General features: G+C 36.8%; 2 protein-coding genes across 2 annotated transcripts in view; both read right to left on the bottom strand.

The window, feature by feature from the left end:
* The window catches only part of LOC113070286 (zinc finger protein 512B-like), a 58,389-nt gene extending 54,947 nt beyond the window's left edge, over positions 1-3,442 (bottom strand). Inside the window, exon 1 of the mRNA XM_026243526.1 lies at positions 2,340-3,442. The gene's annotated coding sequence lies outside the window, so the exon portion shown is untranslated. The remainder of the gene's footprint in view (positions 1-2,339) is intronic.
* A 6,942-nt stretch (positions 3,443-10,384) lies between these two features.
* Positions 10,385-23,610, bottom strand: part of LOC113070285 (sterile alpha motif domain-containing protein 10-like) — an 80,022-nt gene continuing 66,796 nt past the window's right edge. The window contains exon 5 of the mRNA XM_026243525.1: positions 10,385-12,448. Within this exon, the coding sequence (XP_026099310.1) occupies positions 12,426-12,448 (23 nt within the window). The 3' untranslated portion in view covers positions 10,385-12,425. The remainder of the gene's footprint in view (positions 12,449-23,610) is intronic.

Below are 23,610 nucleotides of genomic sequence, written 5' to 3'. Positions count from 1 at the left end.
AGCATACTGCATGTGACAGGACGTGACAACCATTCCCTTTTAAAATGGCAACCAAAACAACAGGTACTGCTCACAGCTGTGCTATTAAACCACAAAACAGGCCCGCGGTATGCATCAGCAGATCACAGAATGGCCCTCACATCACCTGACACACAGAGAAGAGCCATAGAGCTTCAAGTGCTGAAGATCATTACACCAAAATGATTTATGGCCCATAGACTGAAGCTCATTTGTGAGCCAAAAGTTTATTTCAAAAAGGAAAAGAGCAATAAGGTAATAGTAAAAGCAGCTGGTAGGACTAAGTGCTATGGTATGTGGGGAATTTATCACACACACTTTAGAAAGGCCTTCAATGGAAGTGTGCCTACACAATCAGAGAATCACACAAGGCTCATTCCTGCTATGCAGCACCTATCAAACTGTAACTTCTGCAGAATAAATGTGCTCGAGTTGTAATTTAAGCAAGTACTTCTATTTAAAGAAAGAAAAAACATATTATTGCAGACTTTCAGAATCAAGAACTTCAACATTATGAATTATAATGTCATTCTTTACACAATAAACGCAAAAGAAACAGAATGGTTACTTAAAAGGATGACAATCAAGAGCTGACAATCAAGAGCTTGCAATATGATGCCAAATTGAAGTTCACTTTTATACACTCACCTAAAGGATTATTAGGAACACCTGTTCAATTTCTCATTAATGCAATTGTCTAATCAACCAATCACATGGCAGATGCTTCAATGCATTAAGGGGTGTGGTCCTGGTCAAGACAATATCCTGAACTCCAAACTGAATGTCAGAATGGGAAAGAAAGATGATTTAAGCAACTTTGAGCGTGGCATGGTTGTTGGTGCCAGATGGGCCGATCTGAGTATTTCACAATCTGCTCAGTTACTGGGATTTTCACGCACAACTATTTCTAGGGTTTACAAAAAATGGTGTGAAAAGGGAAATACATCCAGTATATGGCAGTCCTGTGGGAGAAAATGTCTTGTTGATGCTAGAGGTCAGAGGAGAATGGGCGACTGATTCAAGCTGATCGAAGAGCAACTTTGACTGAAATAACCACTCGTTACAACTGAGGTATGCAGCAAAAGCATTTGTGAAGCCACAACACGCACAACCTTGAGGTGGATGGGCTACAACAGCAGAAGACCCCAACGTGTACTACTCCTCTCCACTACAAATAGGAAAAAGAGGCTACAATTTGCTCACCAAACTTGGACCGTTGAAGACTAGAAAAATGTTGCCTGGTCTGAAGAGTCTGGATTTCTGTTGAGACCTTCAGATGGTAGAGTCAGAATTTGGCGTGAACAGAATGAGAACATGGATCCATCATGCCTTGTTACCACTGTGCAGGGTGCTGGTGGTGGTGTAATGGTGTGGGGGATGTTTTCTTGACACACTTTAGGGCCCTTAGTGCCAACTGGGCATCGTTTAAATGCCACGGCCTACCTTTGCATTGTTTCTGAGCATATACATCCCTTTATGACCACCATGTGCCCATCCTCTGATGGCTACTTCCAGCAGGATAATGCACCATATCACAAAGCTCAAATCATTTCAAATTGGTTTCTTGAACATGACAATGAGTTCACTGTACTAAAATAGCCCCACACTCACCAGATCTCAACCCAATAGAGCATCTTTGGGATGTGGTGGAATTGATTTTTATTTATTTTTTCAGACAGCGTTGCATGTTTTAGAGTGGCACAAACCAGTTAATGCCACAGAACTTTACGAAGTTCACTGCTAGTATTTTTTAAATGTTAGTTTTGGGGGGGGGGTTTTCCCCCATAAAAAAAAATAATAATGATGTCACTTCCTAGAAGATGATGTCATAAGGACACAGCTTTTTTAAGTTTAAGATTTTGCCAGAGACTAACATGATGGAAAGTCACAATGATGGTACATGAAGAATCTATATTGATGGTTAATCAGAACATTATTCCCAAGATTGCAACAACACAAAAATTAAGATGAAACTCCTGTAATGTTTCTTAAATTGCCATTTGTTCATCTTCATCCCACAACAACATTCAAAATTTCAACAAACTTTTAATAACCCAATATACTAATACATGACAGGGACATGCAAATGTAGGCCTATACTGCATTGTAAGGATGACCCACATAAGACTTTGTAAGTGCTCCCAACATTGTGTGAGTGTTTGTATGATATCTGACAGTTTACCCATAAACACCACAACACACCACATCCTCCTATACTTGATTACCAAAAAAGCTTTAACACCTCGTAACGCGTTAAACCAAGCTTGTTGCCTTTATTGGCAGTATTGACAGATAATGGACTTCTCGAAGACCACACCTACCTGGAAAGCCACCCAACACTGACGGGTGAGCGGGTGAGCGGGTCACCCACGTGGGGTCAGGCTGTAGCCTTTGCTCTCGCGTCGCGCCGCTTGACTTTACATGGCAAACGCACCTGACGCGCGGGGGGTCGCGGACAGACGGGCGTCACGGTCGGTAGCCACACTCACGGCCCCCGCTGCGCGTGTCCGCGGAGGAGGATGATGAAGAAGAAGGAGGAGGAAGAAAGACAGAGCAAGCTGATGCAAATGCCCTCAAGCCGAGCACTTTCACCGTGTTTCCAGACTGCACCCGGAGCCCCTCTTCATTAATAGCTATGTAATCCACGAGCTCTCGCATTAAAAATCCAACTCAAAAGCACGCGCACAAATACGCAGAAACGACGCCAAAAATATGAAAATACAAGAAGCTTTCATAGGCAGTGAAGCAAAATGGCGACTTTAATACGAAGGAGGAGTAAAAAAAAAAAAAAAAAAAAAAAAAACCCTTCTCGCTGTTGCTAAAGGAGGCACGGGGATATGTTTAGTGCAGTAATCGAGGCTGGAAGACGTGAACGCGACGGAAAGCGGAGGGGAAGGCACAGCGTCGCGCGATTCCGGTCCTTACCTCGGGATTATGCCGTGTATTTGTATGATAGGGATATTATCTCCGCGAGCGTGTACAGTAACAGTATGGGTGCTGGGTCGCGCGCGTATATCCGCCGCTGCCTTTGACAGTTGTGACTACAGTCGGCAGGCAACTTGCAAACTCTCGCGTTATTATTTATGATCGCTCATTTTGTTATCAGGCCAATCATTTAGGTATTTCTGCATAATAAAGCTCCTGCCTGAATGGAAGCGTTTGATGCGGCTCCACGTCATGCCGCTCGCTTATGACGAAAAGGCTTCGGCCACAATGTATCTTTCTAGCGGACACATAATATTACACAGCATTATTGTGAGTCTGTGCGATTCTAGTTTTGTAGAAAGGATGACTTAGTTTTTAGGGCAAGTTAATAATCTTAATATATATTCACGTTATTATGACGTCGTCTACTTTTTGATAATATATAAATATATTATTTCATATGGATTTGCACATAAAATGTATTATTGTAAACAGTAATTGATGGATTTTTGCTGTCCAGAATAAGTCTTATCGCTGTATAATATTCAGTTTTGTTTTTGTTTGTTTCTGTATTCTACTTGCCAAAGTTATACATATCTTTCGTTTCTGTATACACAGTGATTAAATTAAACTTTTAATATACAATAAACTAAATATTATAATTCGATTTATCACCGTCCTATGCAGTAACATAAAACGATTTTTCCCCCTCAAATTCTGTCTCACATCTCCGCCAAAAATGCAACTGCAGTGCAAATTATTCATATTTATATTTTCTAAATAATTGTGAACAGGTGCCACTGTTTCCACACCTACGTCATGGGGCTTAATAGAGACTTTGACCCATTATTATTATTTTCCCCCTTCAAATTATGACGTAATGTAAGCACCATCACTGCGTTCACCATGAGGGGGAGGCAAATGACCGCTTTTCTGAGGATGTGGAAAAAGTGAAACCCCGAAACGAATTTGATTTTTACACTGGCTAGATGGCATATTTGTTAAAAAACAGCCTAAAGAAAGAAAAGAAAATCAGGATTCATCACACGAACGCCCTACTTTTAGAAGACAAGCTCTTGAATGATCATGATTTGTTTACTTATCCCATCTGTTTTAGAGCATTAGTTTATTAATTCTAGTAATCATTCACTATCTAATTTACCAAAAGGGTTTCTCCATCATAAAGCTTTCTTCTCTCATAAAAGTGTCCACTAGTCAGCAGTATAGTGTGAGATTATTTGACAGTAGGATGAGTTTATGTCGGATGGTAACAGGTGATGAGCACTTGCCTGTCCCACAAACCATCGTTCACATGACTTTAATAATGCACATGAAATCTAAATCCTTTGGGCTTTTTCCTGTTATGTTATTAAAGTGTCAGTCATTTCCAGCACTATTCTCCACAGCAGTCTTGGGACAGTCAGCACATGAACCTGGGACAGAGTTATGAAGTACTCTTTACATAATGGGTAGTTCATGTCATCTGGACACATTCCCATAGCCCTGTAGTAACAGGTTAATGCTCCAGCTGTATTTAAGGCCATGAAATGAAGTAAAACAAGCTGTGTGAAGAACTGCTGCAGCTCTGAGTGAGTCCTCGCTGTTGAAATCCAAGAATAACTGAAGACATGGAGAGAAATGTGTTTTTGCTGCTGCGATTGGCAGTGTGTGTGTTATTTTTGTTTGATCAAGAGCTGCTAGTTCAGATGGAGAGCAGTTTCCTTTATGATCCATTTTGCATTTAGAGAGAATGTGATTTATCTATCAATACACTTTCCAGCGGTCCATTATTTGTGGTTTGATCACAAGCTACTTTTTGAGGAAAAGAAAATGTAAGTATGCAGTAAACAAAAAATACAATATTAAGCTCAGGTTACCATTAGCCTAAATTTGATCAAGGCCAAAATCCTTCCCACATTAAAAAGCATCTATGTATTAAAATGTAAATGCACAGCAACTAATATTATGATCATATTTGAAACCTTTTATTTATTTTTATCAATGATAAAAATAAATAAATGGTTTCAAATATTACTTTTTACAGGAATGATGATTGTTTTAATGACAAATATAATGAAATATAATAATTATTATGCAAATGCTTTAATATGGTTCTCCAAGCATGTTATAGGCCAGAGTTAAAGTAAAGCATTCAATTTTATACAGCACAATGTGATTAACTAGTAACTGATTTAGACAATTTAGCTATTTTCCTCATATTAATTTATAGAATTATTGTTAATTTGATTTAATTTAATATTAATTTCAATATTATATTGATTATTTTATTCAAATAATATTCTAAATAAATTGTATACATCATATTAATACTTGAAATACTCTTAGTAGTCTTTAATATTTTGAATACAATTTTATTTTTATACTTTAATTTTATTTGAAGTTTTAGTAATTCCGCTGTTTTTTGTCATAATATATATATATAGAGAGAGAGAGAGAGAGAGAGAGATAGATATAGATAGATATTATTATTATTATTTCGTATAGTTTTTTTTAAGTTTAGTTTATTTTAGTTTTAGTTTTTTTAGTACTGTCTCTTTCTCTTTATTTCCATTTTTCCATCATATAATGCTGCTGAAATGAATGGTTATGGTTGAATACGCATAAGCAGAGCATAAATCTGCCTCCAGCGTTGCTGATAAAGCAGAATGGTGTGATAGATCTTGAACACCATTAAGCCGATTTCTCAGCACTTGCTGGTCAGTTTCATCAGGTGTTCACTTACCTCGAGTCACGGCCCAGTGCCTGCAGCGGAGAGAACAAATCAACGAGAAGAGTTGAATTATAAATTAGATGACATGAGAGAATAGGCCATACATGGGTTTGTGTCTGTTACAGTGATGATCAATCACACAGATCTTTCATCTTCAATAGATGGAGTGTGTAACATGTGTTTTGTGGAGCACAACATGAACAGAACCCAGAGGGAAAGTGCAGTCATATATCACAATAGAAGAGCAGTTCAGGGATCTCAAATAAATGCTGCTGTCACCAGCTCACTGACAGAGATGCATGCATCCACGCTGCGCCTGACTAGTCCTGTATTTGCCCCGTCACAGACAGTGTTGTGAATAATGAAAGACAACATACCAGGAAAGCCTTGCTATAATAGCACTGAACGTTTGTACATAGACCCTACTGGGGGAAAATTCAGCTTGTTTGTTAGTTTTATAGAGGTATTGACCAGCTAATCCAGATTAAATCTGACTTGGCCAGTTTGGGGGACCATTGATTTTTTTTCTTTTTTTTTTCACTTTCTGATGAAAAACAGGAATTTTTAGAACTTCAGTTGTTGCTTTATTTAATTATTTATTATTATTTAATTTTTGATTTAATCATTCTTGTGTTCCCACAAAGAATGATATGAAAAGTAGTTACAAATGACCGAAAACTATAAGCTTCTGCCATCATTTTCTCAGAAAACAAAAGGCTCAAAGGAAAGTGGGCATGGCATGGCACAAATATAAATTATGAATTTAAATTTAAATGTAAATTATAAATTTACATTTAATTTAAAATTTAAATGTAAATGTAAATTATTAATTTACATTTTTTTTCAAATGTAAATTATGAATGTACTCAAAAATACACTGAAAATGCAATTTGTTATACAACTGACCTGAAATCAAAATATAAAGAATATAAGACAAATAAAATAAAGGAAAGCCCTTAATAATTTTTATTTATGTCACTATCATTTTTTTTTAAAGTGCTATTTTAACAAAACTGTTTCGTTTAATAAAAATCACTGATTATTAATATTTGACAATATTTGATATTTTTCGCCAAAGAAATCATCTTTTACAGTAATTTATCATTTCAAAGCAACTTCATGTCAATCATGCTTTAGTGCTTTACCATAGAGCAAGAGTTTGACATGGGGGTAATGACATAAAATGATGACAGAAGGGATCCTCTTGATCTTAGATTAGATTAGATTGACACTTTTCTTGAAAATGGAAAAAAGTTCAGCATGAAAACAAAGAGTACATGGTACACAGGTTTTAATTAAACTATGTTCACGCACACTCACGTGCAATCATTGAGACATGAAACGAATATTTCTGGATTTCTGATGCTGGATGTTTTCAGGTGGCAGATTTGCTGCTGATTCCAGGAAAAAGACAAACTAGTCTCTGGACTGTGTCCCACAGCTCTGACTGCCCTCCGCACTGCCAGCTTCTGATTGGTTAAGCCATGTGGCGGCCAATGAGGCATAACCCCTGAGCTCCAGCGCTGTCAGATACTGTCACGTAACGTCACGGGCTGCTTATAATGCACGCATTTGTGTGTGTCTGTGTTCAAACACACAGATCATTATGCGGCTGCAATCCTCCGTGTCGTGTGGTAATTGCCTCTCAAGGTGGTGGTGGAGATCGACCGCTCTTTAATGATCTGTTTGTGTGACAGCTGCTTCCACAAGTGACACTCAGAGACACAAAAGTGTGGTTCACGCCAGACGCACGGCTCTGATCTCTGTGCACAGTCACTCAGGACTCTGGGCCGACAGTCTTCCCTGCAGGGAATAAAGGAACAGGTGGTGAAAGAGAGTTAAAGAGCCTGTTTGTGTTGATGGTGTTTGTGTTCATTTGTTGAGAAATGACCTAAAGAGGGGTTTATATTAGAGTATGAAAGAAAATGAAGGCAAACCTGAGAATTCAATGTCCTCTGATACCATAAAACAGCTTTCCAGTTTAGCTCATTCAATTCTGATGTTTATGATTCACACAAGAAGTTCTTTGGATTCATAGACCTCTAGGGGGAGAAGAAATCCATCTTTGCACCAAGTATGTAGGTTTGAAGTGAAGACTGAAAGCTATCTGGCTGTAAAATGAGCAGATAGATGAACAGTTATAGCTATAATGAATGACGACTTCAGAAATCACTTGAGTGCATTGGGCAGGCTGTAATATAAAGTAATAATGAATAAGTATATGCCCTAAGAAAAGAATCTGTAGAACAATGGGTAATATACTGGCAGAAAATAATACAGGGCAACAAGCCGAATCAGTTACTGCTTCTGATTTCATGAATGAAACGGTCATTCGGAATCAAGAAATTTTACTTTTAAAATACTTTTTACAACAAAAATTTTACTTAAAAATTACTTTTTACAACAAAATATTAATCTTGAACATTTAATATTTGATTTTGTGCATTCATATGAATATAAAATGGAATTTACCAAAACATTTATTGAAAGGAAAAATATGCAAATAATATGCAATATGCAAAAAGTCTGAATTTGTGAGAAGTTAACTTAGAATTTCAAGAAAAATATCAGAATTGTGAGATATAAATTTGCAATTTTTAGAAAACGTTAGACTCAGAATTCTGAAAAAAGTTACACTTGTGTGATATAAACTCACAATTTATAGAAAAAGATTCAGAATTGTTTTATGAATTAAGTCTAAACTGTAAGATATAAACTTGGAAAATGTGAAATTGTGAGATATATCATCTAAACAGCTTTTTTCTTTGTGGCAGAAATGGTGTTCCATACAACATGGAAGGCTAATTCTGTAAAAGGATTAAAAACTGCAAACAAATTGCTACATAAGGATTACAACGACTGTCCAATTCATCGAGCACATAAACTCCTGTTCTTACGTCAGCAACAAAACTCACGTTTGAAATATGAATATGTCTCATTTATTCTAAAACCCACTGAAAACTCAGGAGAGAATCCATGGCTCGTAAATGCTAATTCGGTCATGGGTTTTAGGATACAAAGCATACAGCACTATTGAGAACTGAATGCTTTCGAGAGGCTTTAGAAGCAATTTCAAATCCTGAAAATGAGAAGGAGAGAAATAATGGATGCGGGGCAGATGCACACAGCGGGAAATGAACGGGTGATTACAGGAATGTGGAGGAGTTTGAGAAAAATCATAAAGATTGGCTTTCTTTTAAATCCTAACTGAACAGTGTTTTTGACATCTTAACTATGCATCAGTCCTGTCTGAAAATTTTAAGCTAGTAAGCTAAGCAGTCATATGCATAAAGCCATACATAATTAAAAATACAAGGGAAAGGAAGGGATTTTCATATGTTTGTAACCCACTGTATTCAGTCAGGATAAATAATACACTTGAGTTGGTTAAACCCAACAGGTAATTTAACCAATTACATACGTTTTACCTGATAACACATTTTGTAGGCACTTGTTTTTGAAAAGGTGAAAAAGGCTGGCATCAGGAGAAGCTTGAGGTGTCCAGATACACGGGTCCTTCATGAAAAAAACAGCACGGTGTGTGTGTGTGTGTTAGAGAACGAGAGAGACAATGGTGCTCTGGACGGATAGATTCTCTGATGGTGGAAGAACTCAAATATTTTCTGTTCTGGTGTATCACACAGTATGAGAGCAGGCTGCTTTAAAGCGTTAATCTAAACAGCCAATAACATTATATGGAGCATAGTGTTTCATCTGTTTACGAATCAGTGTTTTTGAACACAATGATTTGATCAAATTACTTTCACTTGCACGCACTGAATATTTATCATTCGTTGCAACAACTCCATTTTGAAGCAGATGATGAATGAACAAACCAAAGAAATTAACAAAAAACTGACGTTTTGTTCCTGAAAAAGGACTTGGGTGAATAATTCAATGACTAACATAAAACAAGGGAATCACCTGCTGGAGTAACATTGTAACCTGAAAAACAGTCACTGAGCAAATCTTTAAACAATTACCAAAATCTGTTTGGAAAACAAATTCAAACGATTTGAGTTAGAAGACATTATATCTGAATATAAGTTAAAGCATAACAAGCACGTTACAGTATATGTACATTACCATTCAAAGGTTTGGGGTCAGTGAGATCATTTTAAAGAAATGAGTCATTTTATTCAGCAAAGGATTCAAAAGGATTCATAACCTTACAAAAGATTTTCTATTTCAAAATAAATGCTACTCTTTTGAACTTTATATTCATAAGAGAATCTTGATAGTCAAATTTATGACAATTTCCACAAAAATATTAAGCAGTTTTCAACATTGATAATAATAGTAAATGTTTCTTGAGCATTAAATCGGCATATTATTATGATTTCTGAAGGATCATGTGACACTGAAGAATGATGCTGAAAAGGAATAACAGGAATACAATATGTTACAATAAAACAGTTATTAATATTTCACTGTTTTCACTGTATTTTAAGAAAAAGCAGCATAAGAGACTTCTTTTCTAAAACATTAAAATATCTCAATTGCCCTTAAAATTTATACAATTATCATTGACATATTTAAGAATTATGTTTAGATTAACATTTAGATGTATATTTAATATATTTGTTTAATCTACAAAACACAGTAAAAGATTAGTTTTTCCAGAATGCTTGTTTACTGTAGGTCAATCATTTGCTTTTACTGTAGGTCACATTTTTAATAAATGTTCTTTACTTTGCATTTATTACAATAGTGAAAGAGAAACTTCACATATGAGAAATCTGTATTTTTTAAACTTTATTCCAAAACACACGCATACAGCTGTTTTTGCCACACCGTGTCTTGTATAATCACGTTGGTAGCAGGTCATTACATAACCAATGTTCATTTCCCTCACTTTTTTGCATAACAAGATTTAAAAGAAGCCCATTGCATGTCAGGAGAAAAAAAAAAATGCTAGTGTGTCAAAATACATGACGCAGCAAAACGCTCTGGAAATGCACCAATCATTACGTCACATGAAGTTCAGTCTCATATAAACCCTTTCAACCTGGATGGACTGAACTGGTATGTGTCATGGGGCCAGATGTCCATCAGCTTAGACTACACTGTGTAAAAGCCTTGAACAATAACTGGTGTCATGAGCATCCGACAATCACGCTGAGACTTAACGAGATTTCACAGTAACTCAGAATACAAACAAACATTTAAGCTTCCTTAAACATGCCACTGCATCACAGTGTAGTTGTAGTTGTTAGAGCATTCAAGATTCATCAGCACTAATAAAGACAAAATCTCAAAACGGAAAGAATTAAATTATCTCTGCAAGATCTCCTTAATCATACTAGAGGAAATAAACTGTCTCTCTGAAGTACACACTTAACATGCCGTCTTGTGTTCTTGGAGATAACAAACCTCATTACTCAAAAGCCTCGTTGACACAGCCAGCAACATTTCAAACATTCATAGTTAGCTTTTGAATTTATGATGTTGGGAAACACAATTGCCATGTTCAGACGGAGCCAACACGGTTAAACACACTGATCCAATGAAACCCAACTATCTACGTAGTATTCTCTCAATCTCCAGCTCAAAATAGCTGACCTAAAAGAGAAAACTGACGGTGCTTGAGGGTCTAGATCTAGAATCTAGAAGCGTTTGCTTGCATGGAGTATGTTGCAGACCTAAAATTTGTGATTGTAACGTAACCGATTTAAAAACATTCTCTAACAGGTCTAGCCATGCAGACATGTGGCACCGCTTTACATTATTGCTTTGTACTTCTACGAGTGACAGTGATCTAGACACATACTCTAGAGTAAAGGTATATTTATACTCTGATATATTCTTTGTGTATTAGGAGAAAACCTGCTATATCTGTGCAAGATTTCAAAATGACAATGAAATCAAGAATATATATCTTAAAAGTGTTTATGAAGGTAACAGCAGGAACATTATACGAAGCTCTTGAACGTCCTGAGAAGAAAAGCAAAATGATGGTTGGTTTTTCCATGTGCACGTCTGATATTGCCAACATTCAGTGTTCGTTTTCAAACAAATTGTCCATAATATCCAGTTTCAGATCATGTAGTCTTGGTTTTTATCATTGTGAACATCCCTTTAACGTGAAGTCAGGAGTGGAAAGATACTGGATAATCAAACATCATGCCCTATTCTATATCTAATCCTCAGCAAATTAAATGATGTAATCTATCATGAGAGGTAGGAGGAGGAACTGTCTGCTTCCACACTTGTAGAAACAGGATTTCTTCAGCATTGCATTGATGTCCATGTTAAGTGAGTGATACTGGGTTAAAAAGCGGGTCTGTCAATGTCCAAACACTTGGGGAATCAAGGCTGCTGATATGAATCACCTTTTAACATGATCTGAGATCAATGATCATCTTTCGATTTGGATCTGAGACAACATTTCCATCAACGTCTTGAAAATCAGCATCTTGATCCAATCTGTATCCTCATTATTGTCTGACAGAGCACTGGTTGGTCTCTAGGTTTTGAGACTTGAATCTTATCGCTATATTAGGGTTTAGAGTTTGACTTTGTCCATTTGAGTCTTTGAAACCCCATTCAAATGCAGATGTATATGATTCTTTCTATACGGATCCAGATCTGCATAAAAAGACGGTCCAGTCTGTAAATTTGGTGTTGAGTTAACAGTCCACAGCTCCACCTCCAGGCAGATTCTCTCGCTCTCTTTCTGTCTGTAGCAGTTTGGAACAAGGCCTCCCGTGTCTGCCAGGAAGTCGAGAGAGCTGCCAAAAGGATAGACGAGCTAAGAAATGTTGCCGAAGGAAGCTGTAAAGAGAGAAAAGAGACAAGAGAATGAAAAAAGGCATAAATTATTCATGTGATTGCAGGAAATACATGTGGAGAAGGGATGTGCATCACAGAACCTCTCTGGTTTCGACATTTACTCACTATCCATGGATTTGGCTTCTTATCTATTAGATCTCTTTGTACCGTCATGTTCTCCCCTCTAATGTTTGCCATATGAGAGAGAAATTCAGAGCTTTAAAAACACTCAGAAATGTGTATCATGTGCACACTTCAGATGCAAATTCTGTTCCCAAAGGAAGCAGCAACATTACAGATTAACATTATAGTTACATCTTTACAGAGGCCTTTCTTTACACCAAAGTCCCTTTAAGGCAATTCATGTCATTCGGCAGCCATCTTTGAAACGACTCTTGGGCAAGTGAGTGCAGCTCCAATTTCTTTGAATGAGAAACAATAAATTCTCCAAAACTGTTAGCCAAGCTTATGATTACGCTTCATAAATGTTTGCTCCAATAGCATAAAAAAAGCTTATTTTCCTGACTAGACCAGCCAGTGCGCACGCTGATGGTTTTATAGCAATTGGGACAATATAACGACAGCTGCAGTGACGTGCCGACTTTACCAATTAGCAATTGGCTCTTATATATATATATATATATATATATATATATATATATATATATATATATATATATATATATATATATATATATATATATATATATATATATTGAAATATTATGTAAAATAAATATAATTAACATGACCTAAATGCGTTATTTACTATCGGCCACCCTGCTCTCTGGCATCGGCCATCAAAAAACACTTTATCAGACTGGCAAAGTCACATGATTGAGGAAATATCCGGTATATCAGGCTTGACAGCATATTGGTTGACCACTGGTTGACAAATATAAATTCTACCTTTGGGGGTACAACAGCTTGTCAGGGGGCAGTACCCTTAAAATGTTGTACCTTATCTACTCCTAAAAGGTTCATATTGGCACCTTTGAGTAGTAATATGCACCCTTAAGTTACTATTATGCAAGTTTTAGGGATAAATAAGGTACAAAAGGGTACATTTGAGGGAACTGCCCCACTGACAAGCTGTCAAAACCTTAAAATAAAATGTGCATTTTTAGCTGATTTTTTCCTTCAGCAATACCTTGCCTGTTACACATAGCAGTTTCTTCTATTCATAATTTTAGAACTAATGCATTTTGTTATCGCTGTCTATGGGATTTCAAAACAGTCAGTCGATTAGCATGCTACATTAGAAGACAGATAGGCATTAATTTCAGTAGGTTATGAAAAATAGTCAAAAACTGGTTTGGATTTGCACAAATATTGTTCAAATTTAATTTGACTAGGGTATACTGAGAAAAATCCTTTAGAAACAAGTAATTCTTAAGATTCATATGTGCAGCAGCCATCATTCATATGGGAAGTGCTGTGGCGACAGACCGCCCAGATGTTGTTTGAGAGTTTGTGTGGAGCTTGTCTTGCGGTAGCAATTAACATAACTCTCCAGAACATCATGGTGAGCTATATTTCTTATCCGTCACCACCAGCAGAGATTGATATCAGAGAAAAATTCAGGAAGGATCTTTTCATCAAGGGCAGAAACAAAAAGGACTAAACAAATGTGATCATACCAGAATACATCAAACTGTAGAAGCTGACTGTCTACTAGAAACACTGCATGATTTCTTTTTTTTTTTTACGCAATCAGTTTGTAGAGATTGTAAAAAAAAAAATGTTGATTGCAATTTAGAGACATGTTTCTTCTGGCCTGGGGAATCAGTGATAGTAGAAAGAACATATATGAAAATGAAAGTAAAAAAAGATAAGCGTATAATGGAAAGAACAATTCAAATCGCTGGATAATGGACAATCAGAGACAAACGCATTTTAGCAAAGGAACAGGTGCTGCCATGACATCAAATGACAAAGTGCCAAAGCTGGTGAAAGTCAGAATGATTGGTGAATGGTTCATCTGCTGCACAGCTTCTGATGAAGACACCTGATGAAGGTGAAGGTAAAGATGTCCATTTATGAAAAAAAAAAACAGGACCGTTTCAAAAATACCAGTAAAATAGTTCTGGTAATTTACCAGTTTGAGAAACTTTAATATTACCAGTAAATTGTGCTCTGTGTAAATGTAAAACAAGATTGAGATATGAGTTCAGAACTTGCTGAAGTAAGACTCCGGGCCAGTCATAACATTCTGACGCAGATGACACGTTTACTCCACGCTGTTTACGAAAATCAAAGAAATGTCCAAATCTGTCTAATACGATGTCTTTACGCAAAAAAAAAAAAAACAGCTACATAAATGTCAACATTTGACACAAAAATCAAAACATCAACAAGAACACAGATTGCATTTACTCCTCCATGTTTACAAACACAACACTGAACGTGCAACTGTTTAGAGGTCATTTCAGGATAATGATATCACAGAACCGGTATATCACTGATATCACTTACCAGTATTTTGAAACTGATGTGTTAACGGTGCTTTACTGGAAAAAAGACGGAAAGTCGTTGCCTGTGTGAACAGTGCATTTTTGTATTTATCAGTAAAGTCGTTCCGACAATTTCACAGCAATATACTGGTATTACTGTGTGAAAGGGATATGAATCCCCAGAGATGAGGAACCATCCTAATTCCAAACAACCCAATTTCAGTAGAGAACAGTGTTCAAAATATACTAAAGCTTCAATTAAGGTCCACTATTAGGAAGACAAAAGGTCTCAAAAGGTGTTTCCCAATGTAACCCTTGTGCTGTGCTGAAAATCATTTACCTAATTTGGTGTTCTCGATCAAAAATGACCGGCCTTTTAAAAAATAGCTTACATAATTCTATATTATCACAAAAACTTGGATTCACTCTTTTTTTTTCAGTTAGCACAGGATTTTCTTCTCTTTTTGGAACTGATTGATTGTATGCTTCATTGATCTGAGCTTATGCACCTCAGTTTTTGAAAAAAAAAAAAAAGTGTTTGTGGATCATTTTGACAGTTCACTCAAAAACTGAGGTGCATAAGCTCAGATCAATGAAGCCTGCAATCAATCACTTCCCACAAGAAATAAAAAACCTGTGCTAGTTTAAAGAAAAGAAGCTGACAAAAAGATTTAATCCAATATTTTGTAATAATATAGTATAATGAGAAATTTATAAGCAGTGATGCAATGACGTTACCATTTTGGGGGAAAAGAACATTCTCTCTGGGTTAAAATGACTGTAACTATAAATTCAATTTACCAGCACAACATTCTAAAATGATGTTGGAGTATTATTTTTGTGTGAACATTTCCTTTATATATAAAAAGAAAGAAAAAATAAGGGAGAAAGAAACATGATGAAAAACATGCATTGAGTAGCTTGTTGTGGCAGATGTTTGGAAGAGCCTCAGGATGCTCTACTGATGGAAACAGGCATATGGAGGAGACGAGCTGATTACGCTAGCGGATGTCTGAGGGAGTCTGTGTGGCTCCGTCGGGTTCACAGCGTTAGCTACATTAACATTTCATTGGTTTGTTGAAGACTTACCATTTCTCAGAGTATTACAAATCTGTCTCATTTAACAAAAAATAATTTTACATTTGATATTTGGTTGGATATGTGATCATAGTAGTGATGACTTTTCCCAGATCTTCATATTGTGGAATCAAACATTGAAGCCTTTCAATTTTACAACACTTCTAAATACCGCACAAGCAAAGTGCATTACAAAACACGTAAAAAATTCATGGAAACATCATGCATTCATTTGTACGAATCCTTTTCATGAAAAACATCTATGCAACGTTAGTGTTTAAATACACACGAGGAGACTGAATGACGAGCTACTGACGTCCAAAACAAGACAATAAGACTAAAAAAAAGATGTTTTCCTGCAACTGACTCGTTTTGTTAACTGTGCTATGATGAAGCAGTGGATCACAGGTTTTTCTTTTCTATTTGTGTGAGATGTTTAAGTCTATTACAGTCAGACGATTGGGTGGTCATTTGGAGAGAAGGCAGGTTAGGCGTTTCAATAGAAACAGCAATTATAGTGTTGGTAGAGTCTGCCTTGCTCTTGGGTAAATTGCTTCGGTGTGAGGAAGGAGGAGGGTTCGGCGAGGGATGAAGAGGGCAGAATTACTTAGCCTTACTGGGAACCAAAAGAACAAAGCAATTTGGAAGAGTACAGAGGAAACATTACAGTGGATAAATACCAGATAGCAATTGGACTTAAAGGTCAATCTACACCTCCGAATCACTCATGTGAGCGTTATGAGCTTTAACAGAGACCGGCAAAAGAGCAGAAGTGCAGTCCAGTAATCCTCTGATGGGTATCAAGCTGATTGTTAATAGACAATGCTAAATTATTGGGAAGGGGTCAGAAAGCTATTACCATATATATATGTACAGTACAGACCAAAAGCTTGGACACACCTTCTCATTCAAAGAGTTTTCTTTATTTTCATGACTTTGAAAATTGTAGATTCACACTGAAGGCATCAAAACTATGAATTAACACATGTGGAATTATATATGGAATTATATACATAACAAAAAAGTGTGAAACAACTGTAAATATGTCATATTCTAGGTTCTTCAAAGTAGCCACCTTTTGCTTTGATTACTGCTTTGCACACTCTTGACATTCTCTTGATGAGCTTCAAGAGCTAGTCACCTGAAATGGTCTTCAACAGTCTTGAAGGAGTTCTCCGAGAGATGCTTAGCACTTGTTGGTCCTTTTGCCTTCTGTCTGCGGTCCAGCTCACCCCTAAACCATCTGGATTGGGTTCAGGTCCGGTGACTGTGGCGCAGCACCCCATCACTCTCCTTCTTGCTCAAATAGCCCTTGATGCCTTCAGTGTGAATCTACAATTTACATAGTCATGAAAATAAAGAAAACTCTTTGAATGAGAAGGTGTTTCCAAACCTTTGGTCTGTACTGTATATACACTTTGTACTGACGAATGAAACCACATATGTTGGAGCACTAGTACGTGAGTTGCACTAAACATTAAAGGAGCTGTTCTGCTAACACAGACATGGATTCATCCGGTGAAAACAGCAGGGTTTTGTCCTGAACCCATTCCCCCATCTCTCGCTCCATCTCTCCCTCCACTTTCCTTTTAAATCTCCATTGTACTGGTAAAGGAAAAAGGCTCCTAAATAAATAAAAAATGATTAATAGATAATTTAAGAGTATATGATGTCATACACCATTCATGTTTTAAGGACAGTAAGATTTTTTTTTTTGTAAGAAATTAATAAATTTTTATTAGTAACGCAAGGATGCATTACATTGTCAAAAGTAATAGTAAAGACAGTAAAAAATTATTTATATGAAAAAAAAACCAAATTGAACTATTTTCAATTGATAATAATATGAATGTTTCTTGAGCATTAAATCTGCATATTAAAATGATTTCTGAAGGATCATGTGACACTGAAGACTGGAGTAATGATGCTGAAAATTCAGCTTTGCATCACAGGAATAAATTATATTTTTACATGGAAAAAATGCAAAAATGGTAATGATTTTTAAATATTTTACTGATTTACTGCATTTTGATCTAACAAAGATAGGCTTGGTGAGCATAAGAGACTTCTTAAAAAATAAAAAAAATAAAAAAAACATTTCCTGCAATTGAATGCAATAGTCACAAAAAGTTTATTTTTCTGTTTAACAACCAAACTTTAGCCAAAATTCTGATCAAGACCCTTTCTTGGTCAGTCTGGTTTTCTCATTTTTCATTCAATCAATATTTCATATTTTTATTCACACCAACTGAATCAAATATGACAGGTGGCTAAAGATGGCCTCTGTTTGGATGTCTAATGGAGACCCTGCTGGCTGAGAGACGCAGCTAAGAATAAACTCAGATAAGCTGTGTCCTCCAGCCGTGCCTAACGGTCCCCAGGAGCCAGACTTAACACGCTCTGACAGGTGATGACAACTATCACAATCAAACTAATCAGCACTGACAGCACTTTTATTTGACCGTCCTTCGCTCTCTCGAACACCCTTCACCTGTTTGAACCCTAAACCTGATCCTCTGCTTGAACCTCAGGTGAGAATTTTTCCACTGGGTGGTTCAATTAGATTCCTTTATCATAGCACAGAGACCAGGACTTGGTGAACTGTTAAATTAAATTTGTCCCCTAGGCTGTTGGTAGAATTCCCTGACACAGCATTTAAGTGGTCTCTAATTCCCTTTACTTGTTAATATGGGGTACTGTACATTGGGCTTCGACACTTGCTGAGGCGGGAGTTCAGAGGACATGTCTGCTCCGAGAAAGATCCTCACACTTTGTGTCTCCAGGCTGCCCTTTGAAACTTTGAAAGTTGTATTTAAAGGCACAATCTGTCGTTTTATATTATATTATTCTGACACACATAGCTGGACAAAACAATTCACTGAAATACAATTATATACAAATGTATAGAATTATATTACATTACATGATTACATGAAAATACCAAAAACATTGTTCAGTCCACCTGATAATATCTGCACAGAATAAAATATGGATCTGTTTTATCATACAATAGTGATTTATTGTCCTCAAATTCAATTGACTGATATTATATTATATTATTATATTATTGTCACAGATCTGCCAGGCTCTCTCATTTCCACTACCCAGAGTTTTAACCTCCTATATCTGAAAGCTTGGATTTGTGCCCAGTGACCTGTTTCGGTGTTGTTTTTAAGGTTTGTTTTTGGATTACTGTCCTGTTGGAAGATCCAAACATGGCCCATTATAAGATTTCTAACAGTGTCAGTCACTTTTTGATTTTTTTATCTGTTGGTTTTTGATTGAATCAATGATGCCATGTGTCTAAACAAGATGTCCAAGACCTCCAGCACAAATCTAGGCCCACAAAATTAAAAATACAGCAATATATTTTATTTTGCACATGGAGTACTTTTTATCCCTGTTTTCACCGAACCCATTTTGAGCATTTGCCACTAAATAGCAACATTTTTAGTTACATCTGACCATAGAAGCCAGTCCCATTTGAAGTTCCAGTCGTGTCTGACAACTGAATATGCTGGAGATTGTTTTTTGGTGAAATATTTTTCTTTTCTTGATTTCTTTTCTTGAGGCCCTCCCAAACAACATGTGGTTGATAATTTGTTTTAAGGTTTTCTGGCCTTTTCCTTGAAGAGTCTTTGGCCACTCAAACTCTCCTTCTCACCGTGCATTAAGATGATATAGACACGTCCTCTTCCAGGCATATTCATTACATTTTCTGTTGATTGAAACTTCTTAATTATTGCCCTGATGGTGGAAATGGGAATTTTCACTGCTTCAGCTCGTTATTAAAGCCACTTTCTAATTTGTGAAGCTCAATTGTATTTTGCTGCACATCAGAAATATATATTTTTTGTTTTTTCTCATTGAGATGGGTGATTAATTTGGAATTTGGCCTTTGTTTCCCTCCTATTTAAATTTCTGTGAAACAAGAAGTCATGTCTGGATATTTTCATGTTCATAATCACCTTGCTGTGCTCAAAATTGTGATTATGAATGGAAATATATTTCATATATATTTTATTTTACTTATAAGAATATCTAGGGGTACAGTTATTGTGTTCAACATGTATTTGAGAAAAAAACATTTCATAACAATATTTCCCCCCATTTTAAATTCTTATTCTCCAATGAATCGTTCGATATTTGTGATTGTTTTAAATAAAAGATCAAAAGGATTAACAATGCAGATTTATTTTCAAAGTCTTCTTTGATTATATTTACCTAGGGTACCAACAATTCTGACCATGTGTATAACATCAACCTGAATTATTCTGGGCTACAGGATATGTTCTGTGATAGGGACCAACCTGTTACCCTGCCTGTTTCCCATGGCTTCTGTAACCATCATACAATTCACCATTGATTATTCCTGTGAACACAACTTCCACTGGGAGTTCAGTGGATAAGCAATACATGGATATCCCTGCCTGTTATGCCCCATACACAGGTGCCCAAAATAAGCATCCAAGTTACCACCACACCAACAATGGGACTGTGCCATCAATCTGACATCGAAGGTCAGTCAGTACCCCTTGGATGTGTATCCATACCTGAAAAGAAGGCCATGGAGGAGTTCATAGTCGAGGCTCTCAAGCAAGGTTACATCCATCCCTTCACTTCTTGTGCTGCTTCCAGTTTCTTCTTTGTGGCAAAAAAGGATGACGGCTTGCAGCCTTGCATTGACTTTTTTTTGGCACTCAATAAAATAATCGTCCCAGCTTTGGAGCAACTTTGCCAAGCCTCCATCTTCACCAGGTTGGACCTCTGAAGCACCTACAACCTCATCCACATATGTGAGGGGGACAAATGGAGGACCTTCTTCATTATCCCATCTGGACATTATGTTTACCTTGTTATGCCGTGTGTCCTGGTAAATGCCCCCTATGTATTTCATGGTTTCATGAATGAGGTGCTCCGGGGCTTCCTGGACCATTTTGTGATCCGGTAAATAGCCAACATCATTATCTATTCCCAGAGCCTGATTGAACATCACCAGCATGTTTCGAAGGTCCTCCAGAGGCTCTGCAAGTACAACCTATTTCTTAAGGCAGAGAAATGCAGCTTTTAAAAGAGTACCATTAACTTCCTCGACTTCATCATAAGCAAGAACACTGTCAATATGTGTCACTTATACCACAGTGAAAGAGCTTCAGAGATTCATCAGAGAACAGATCTCTGAGATCTCCAACAGTGAATCTGCTCTGATGGGGTGCCGTCCAGATCTCAGCTACATTCCAAGAAATCACTGAATTCCTCTCATTGAGTGGGCTCATTCATCTGTGGGGACTGGCCAACCAGGAACCAAACAAACCCTCTTGCTCCTATGACATTTTTACTGGTGGCCTGGCAAGACTAATGACAACAAGTGTTTTTTCCAAGGATGTCAACAATATGCAATCTCCAACGTTCCACGCCATCTACCATCTGGCAAACTTCTTCCTCTGCCCATCCCTCGAGCCAGTGGTCACAGCTAGGGCTGGATTTCATCACCAACTTACCTGCTTCTGAAGGAAATACCTGCATCCTGGTTATCATTGAAATAAGCCAATTCTCAAATAACTACTATGATGACTCCTTTTCTACCTGCTTAAATGATAAGTTTCTGTTCTCTGTCTCTGTTCCCCAAATAGTGGGGTCAAAATATAAATTGAATTTAGGATCTAGAAAAAAATCTTATGATTAATCCAGAAAAAATTAAAATAAATGAACAAAAAACATTTTGTAAGTTTGGGCTCATAAACATTAGATCACTCACACAAAAGCAGTTATTGTAAATGAAATGATCACAGCCACCAAAGACAGATTTGCAAATAATATGCCTGATTTATTGCTATGTGTACCCAAAAATACACATGAACTAGACGAAATAGGCAACATGGGCACTATTTTCTCTAATGTATTAGAAGCTGTTGCCCCCATGTTAGAGAAAAATGTACTGAAAGAAACTCGTAGTCCTGAGCGCAAATGGAGAAAAATTAACTTGGAAGTTTTTAGAATTGCATGGAAAACTGTATGTCCAGCTATAGACAGGCTCTAAAACTGACAGGGCCGAGCATATTCACAAACTCATTGAAAATAACCAAAACAATCCAAAGTTTTTATTTAGCACAGTGGCTAGATTAACAAATAACCAGACGCAACTCGATTCAAATATTCCATCAATGTTTAATAGTAATGACTTTATGAATTTCTTCACTGATAAAATAGATAACATCAGATATACAATAACAAATGTACATTCTACAGCATCTAACACTTCAGTTTCATCTATAGGACAGGAAGAGCTAAATAAACTTATCACTGTATTTAAAGGGTTAAACCAACAACATGTTTATTAGACCCTGTACCCACTAAATTACTGAAATAGTTGTTACCTGTAGCCAAAGAACCGATTCTCAATATTATTAACTCATCGTTATCTTTAGGTCACGTCCCAAAACTATTCAAGCTGGTGGTTATTAAGCCTCTTATTAAGAAACCACAACTAGATCCTAGTGAACTGGCAAATTATAGGCTCATTTCAAATCTTCCATTTATCTCTAAAATTTTAAACAAAGTTGTGTCTGCTCAATTGTGCTCTGCTCAAAAATGATCTGTATGAAGAATTCATGAAAGTTTCAGGCCCCACAATAGCACAGAAACTGCACTTGTTAACATTACAAATGACTTGCTTCTTGCATCAGATCAAGGCTGCATCTCATTGCTAGTTTTACTTATTCTTAGTGCTGCATTCGACACCATAGATCATGACAAACTCATAGATGGATTACAAAACTATACAGGTGTTCAAGGGCAGGCTTTAATATGGTTTAGATCCTACCTGTCCAATTGCCAACATTTTGTTTATTTAAATGGGGAGTCATCTCTTTTATCACCAGTAAAATATGGAGTGCCACAAGGACCTGTCCTAGGTACTCTGCTATTTTCAATATAAATGTTGCCCCTCGGTAATATTATTAGAAAAATATGGGAATAGTTTCCACTGGTATGCTGATGAAGTGAAGTGAAGTGACATTCAGCCAAGTATGGTGACCCATACTCAGAATTTGTGCTCTGCATTTAACCCATCCGAAATGCACACACACAGAGCAGTGAATACACACACACACACACTGTGAGCACACACCCGGAGCAGTGGGCAGCCATTTATGCTGCGGCGCCCGGGGAGCAGTTGGGGGTTCGATGCCTTGCTCAAGGGCACCTAAGTCGTGGTATTGAAGGTGGAGAGAGAACTGTTGATACTCAACTATATTTCTAAAAGAGACCAGATGAAACTTCTAAATTGCCTAAGCTAACAGAGTGTGTTAAAAATGTAAAAGTTTGGATGACCAATAATTTTCTCCTTTTAAATTTGGATAAGACAGAGATATTACTTATTGGGCCAGTACACAGAATCTCATAGATTACAATCTGCAACTAGACGGAAGTACTGCTATTTCCTCTACAGTCAAAAATCTGGGTGTTATATTAGATGGCAAACTGTCTTTTGAAAACCATATTTCCCATGTTACAAAAACAGCATTCTTCCATATAAGAAAAAATGCCAAGCTATGAAACGTTACCTCTTTCTGATGCAGAAAAGCTAGATCACGCATTCATGACCTCTAGACTGGACTATTGGAATGCACTGTT

The sequence above is a fragment of the Carassius auratus genome, unplaced genomic scaffold, assembly GCF_003368295.1.
Source record: "Carassius auratus strain Wakin unplaced genomic scaffold, ASM336829v1 scaf_tig00003633, whole genome shotgun sequence".
NCBI lineage: Eukaryota > Metazoa > Chordata > Actinopteri > Cypriniformes > Cyprinidae > Carassius > Carassius auratus.
The sequence above is the reverse complement of the archived record's forward strand: the minus strand, read 5'-3'. Positions and strand labels throughout refer to the sequence as shown.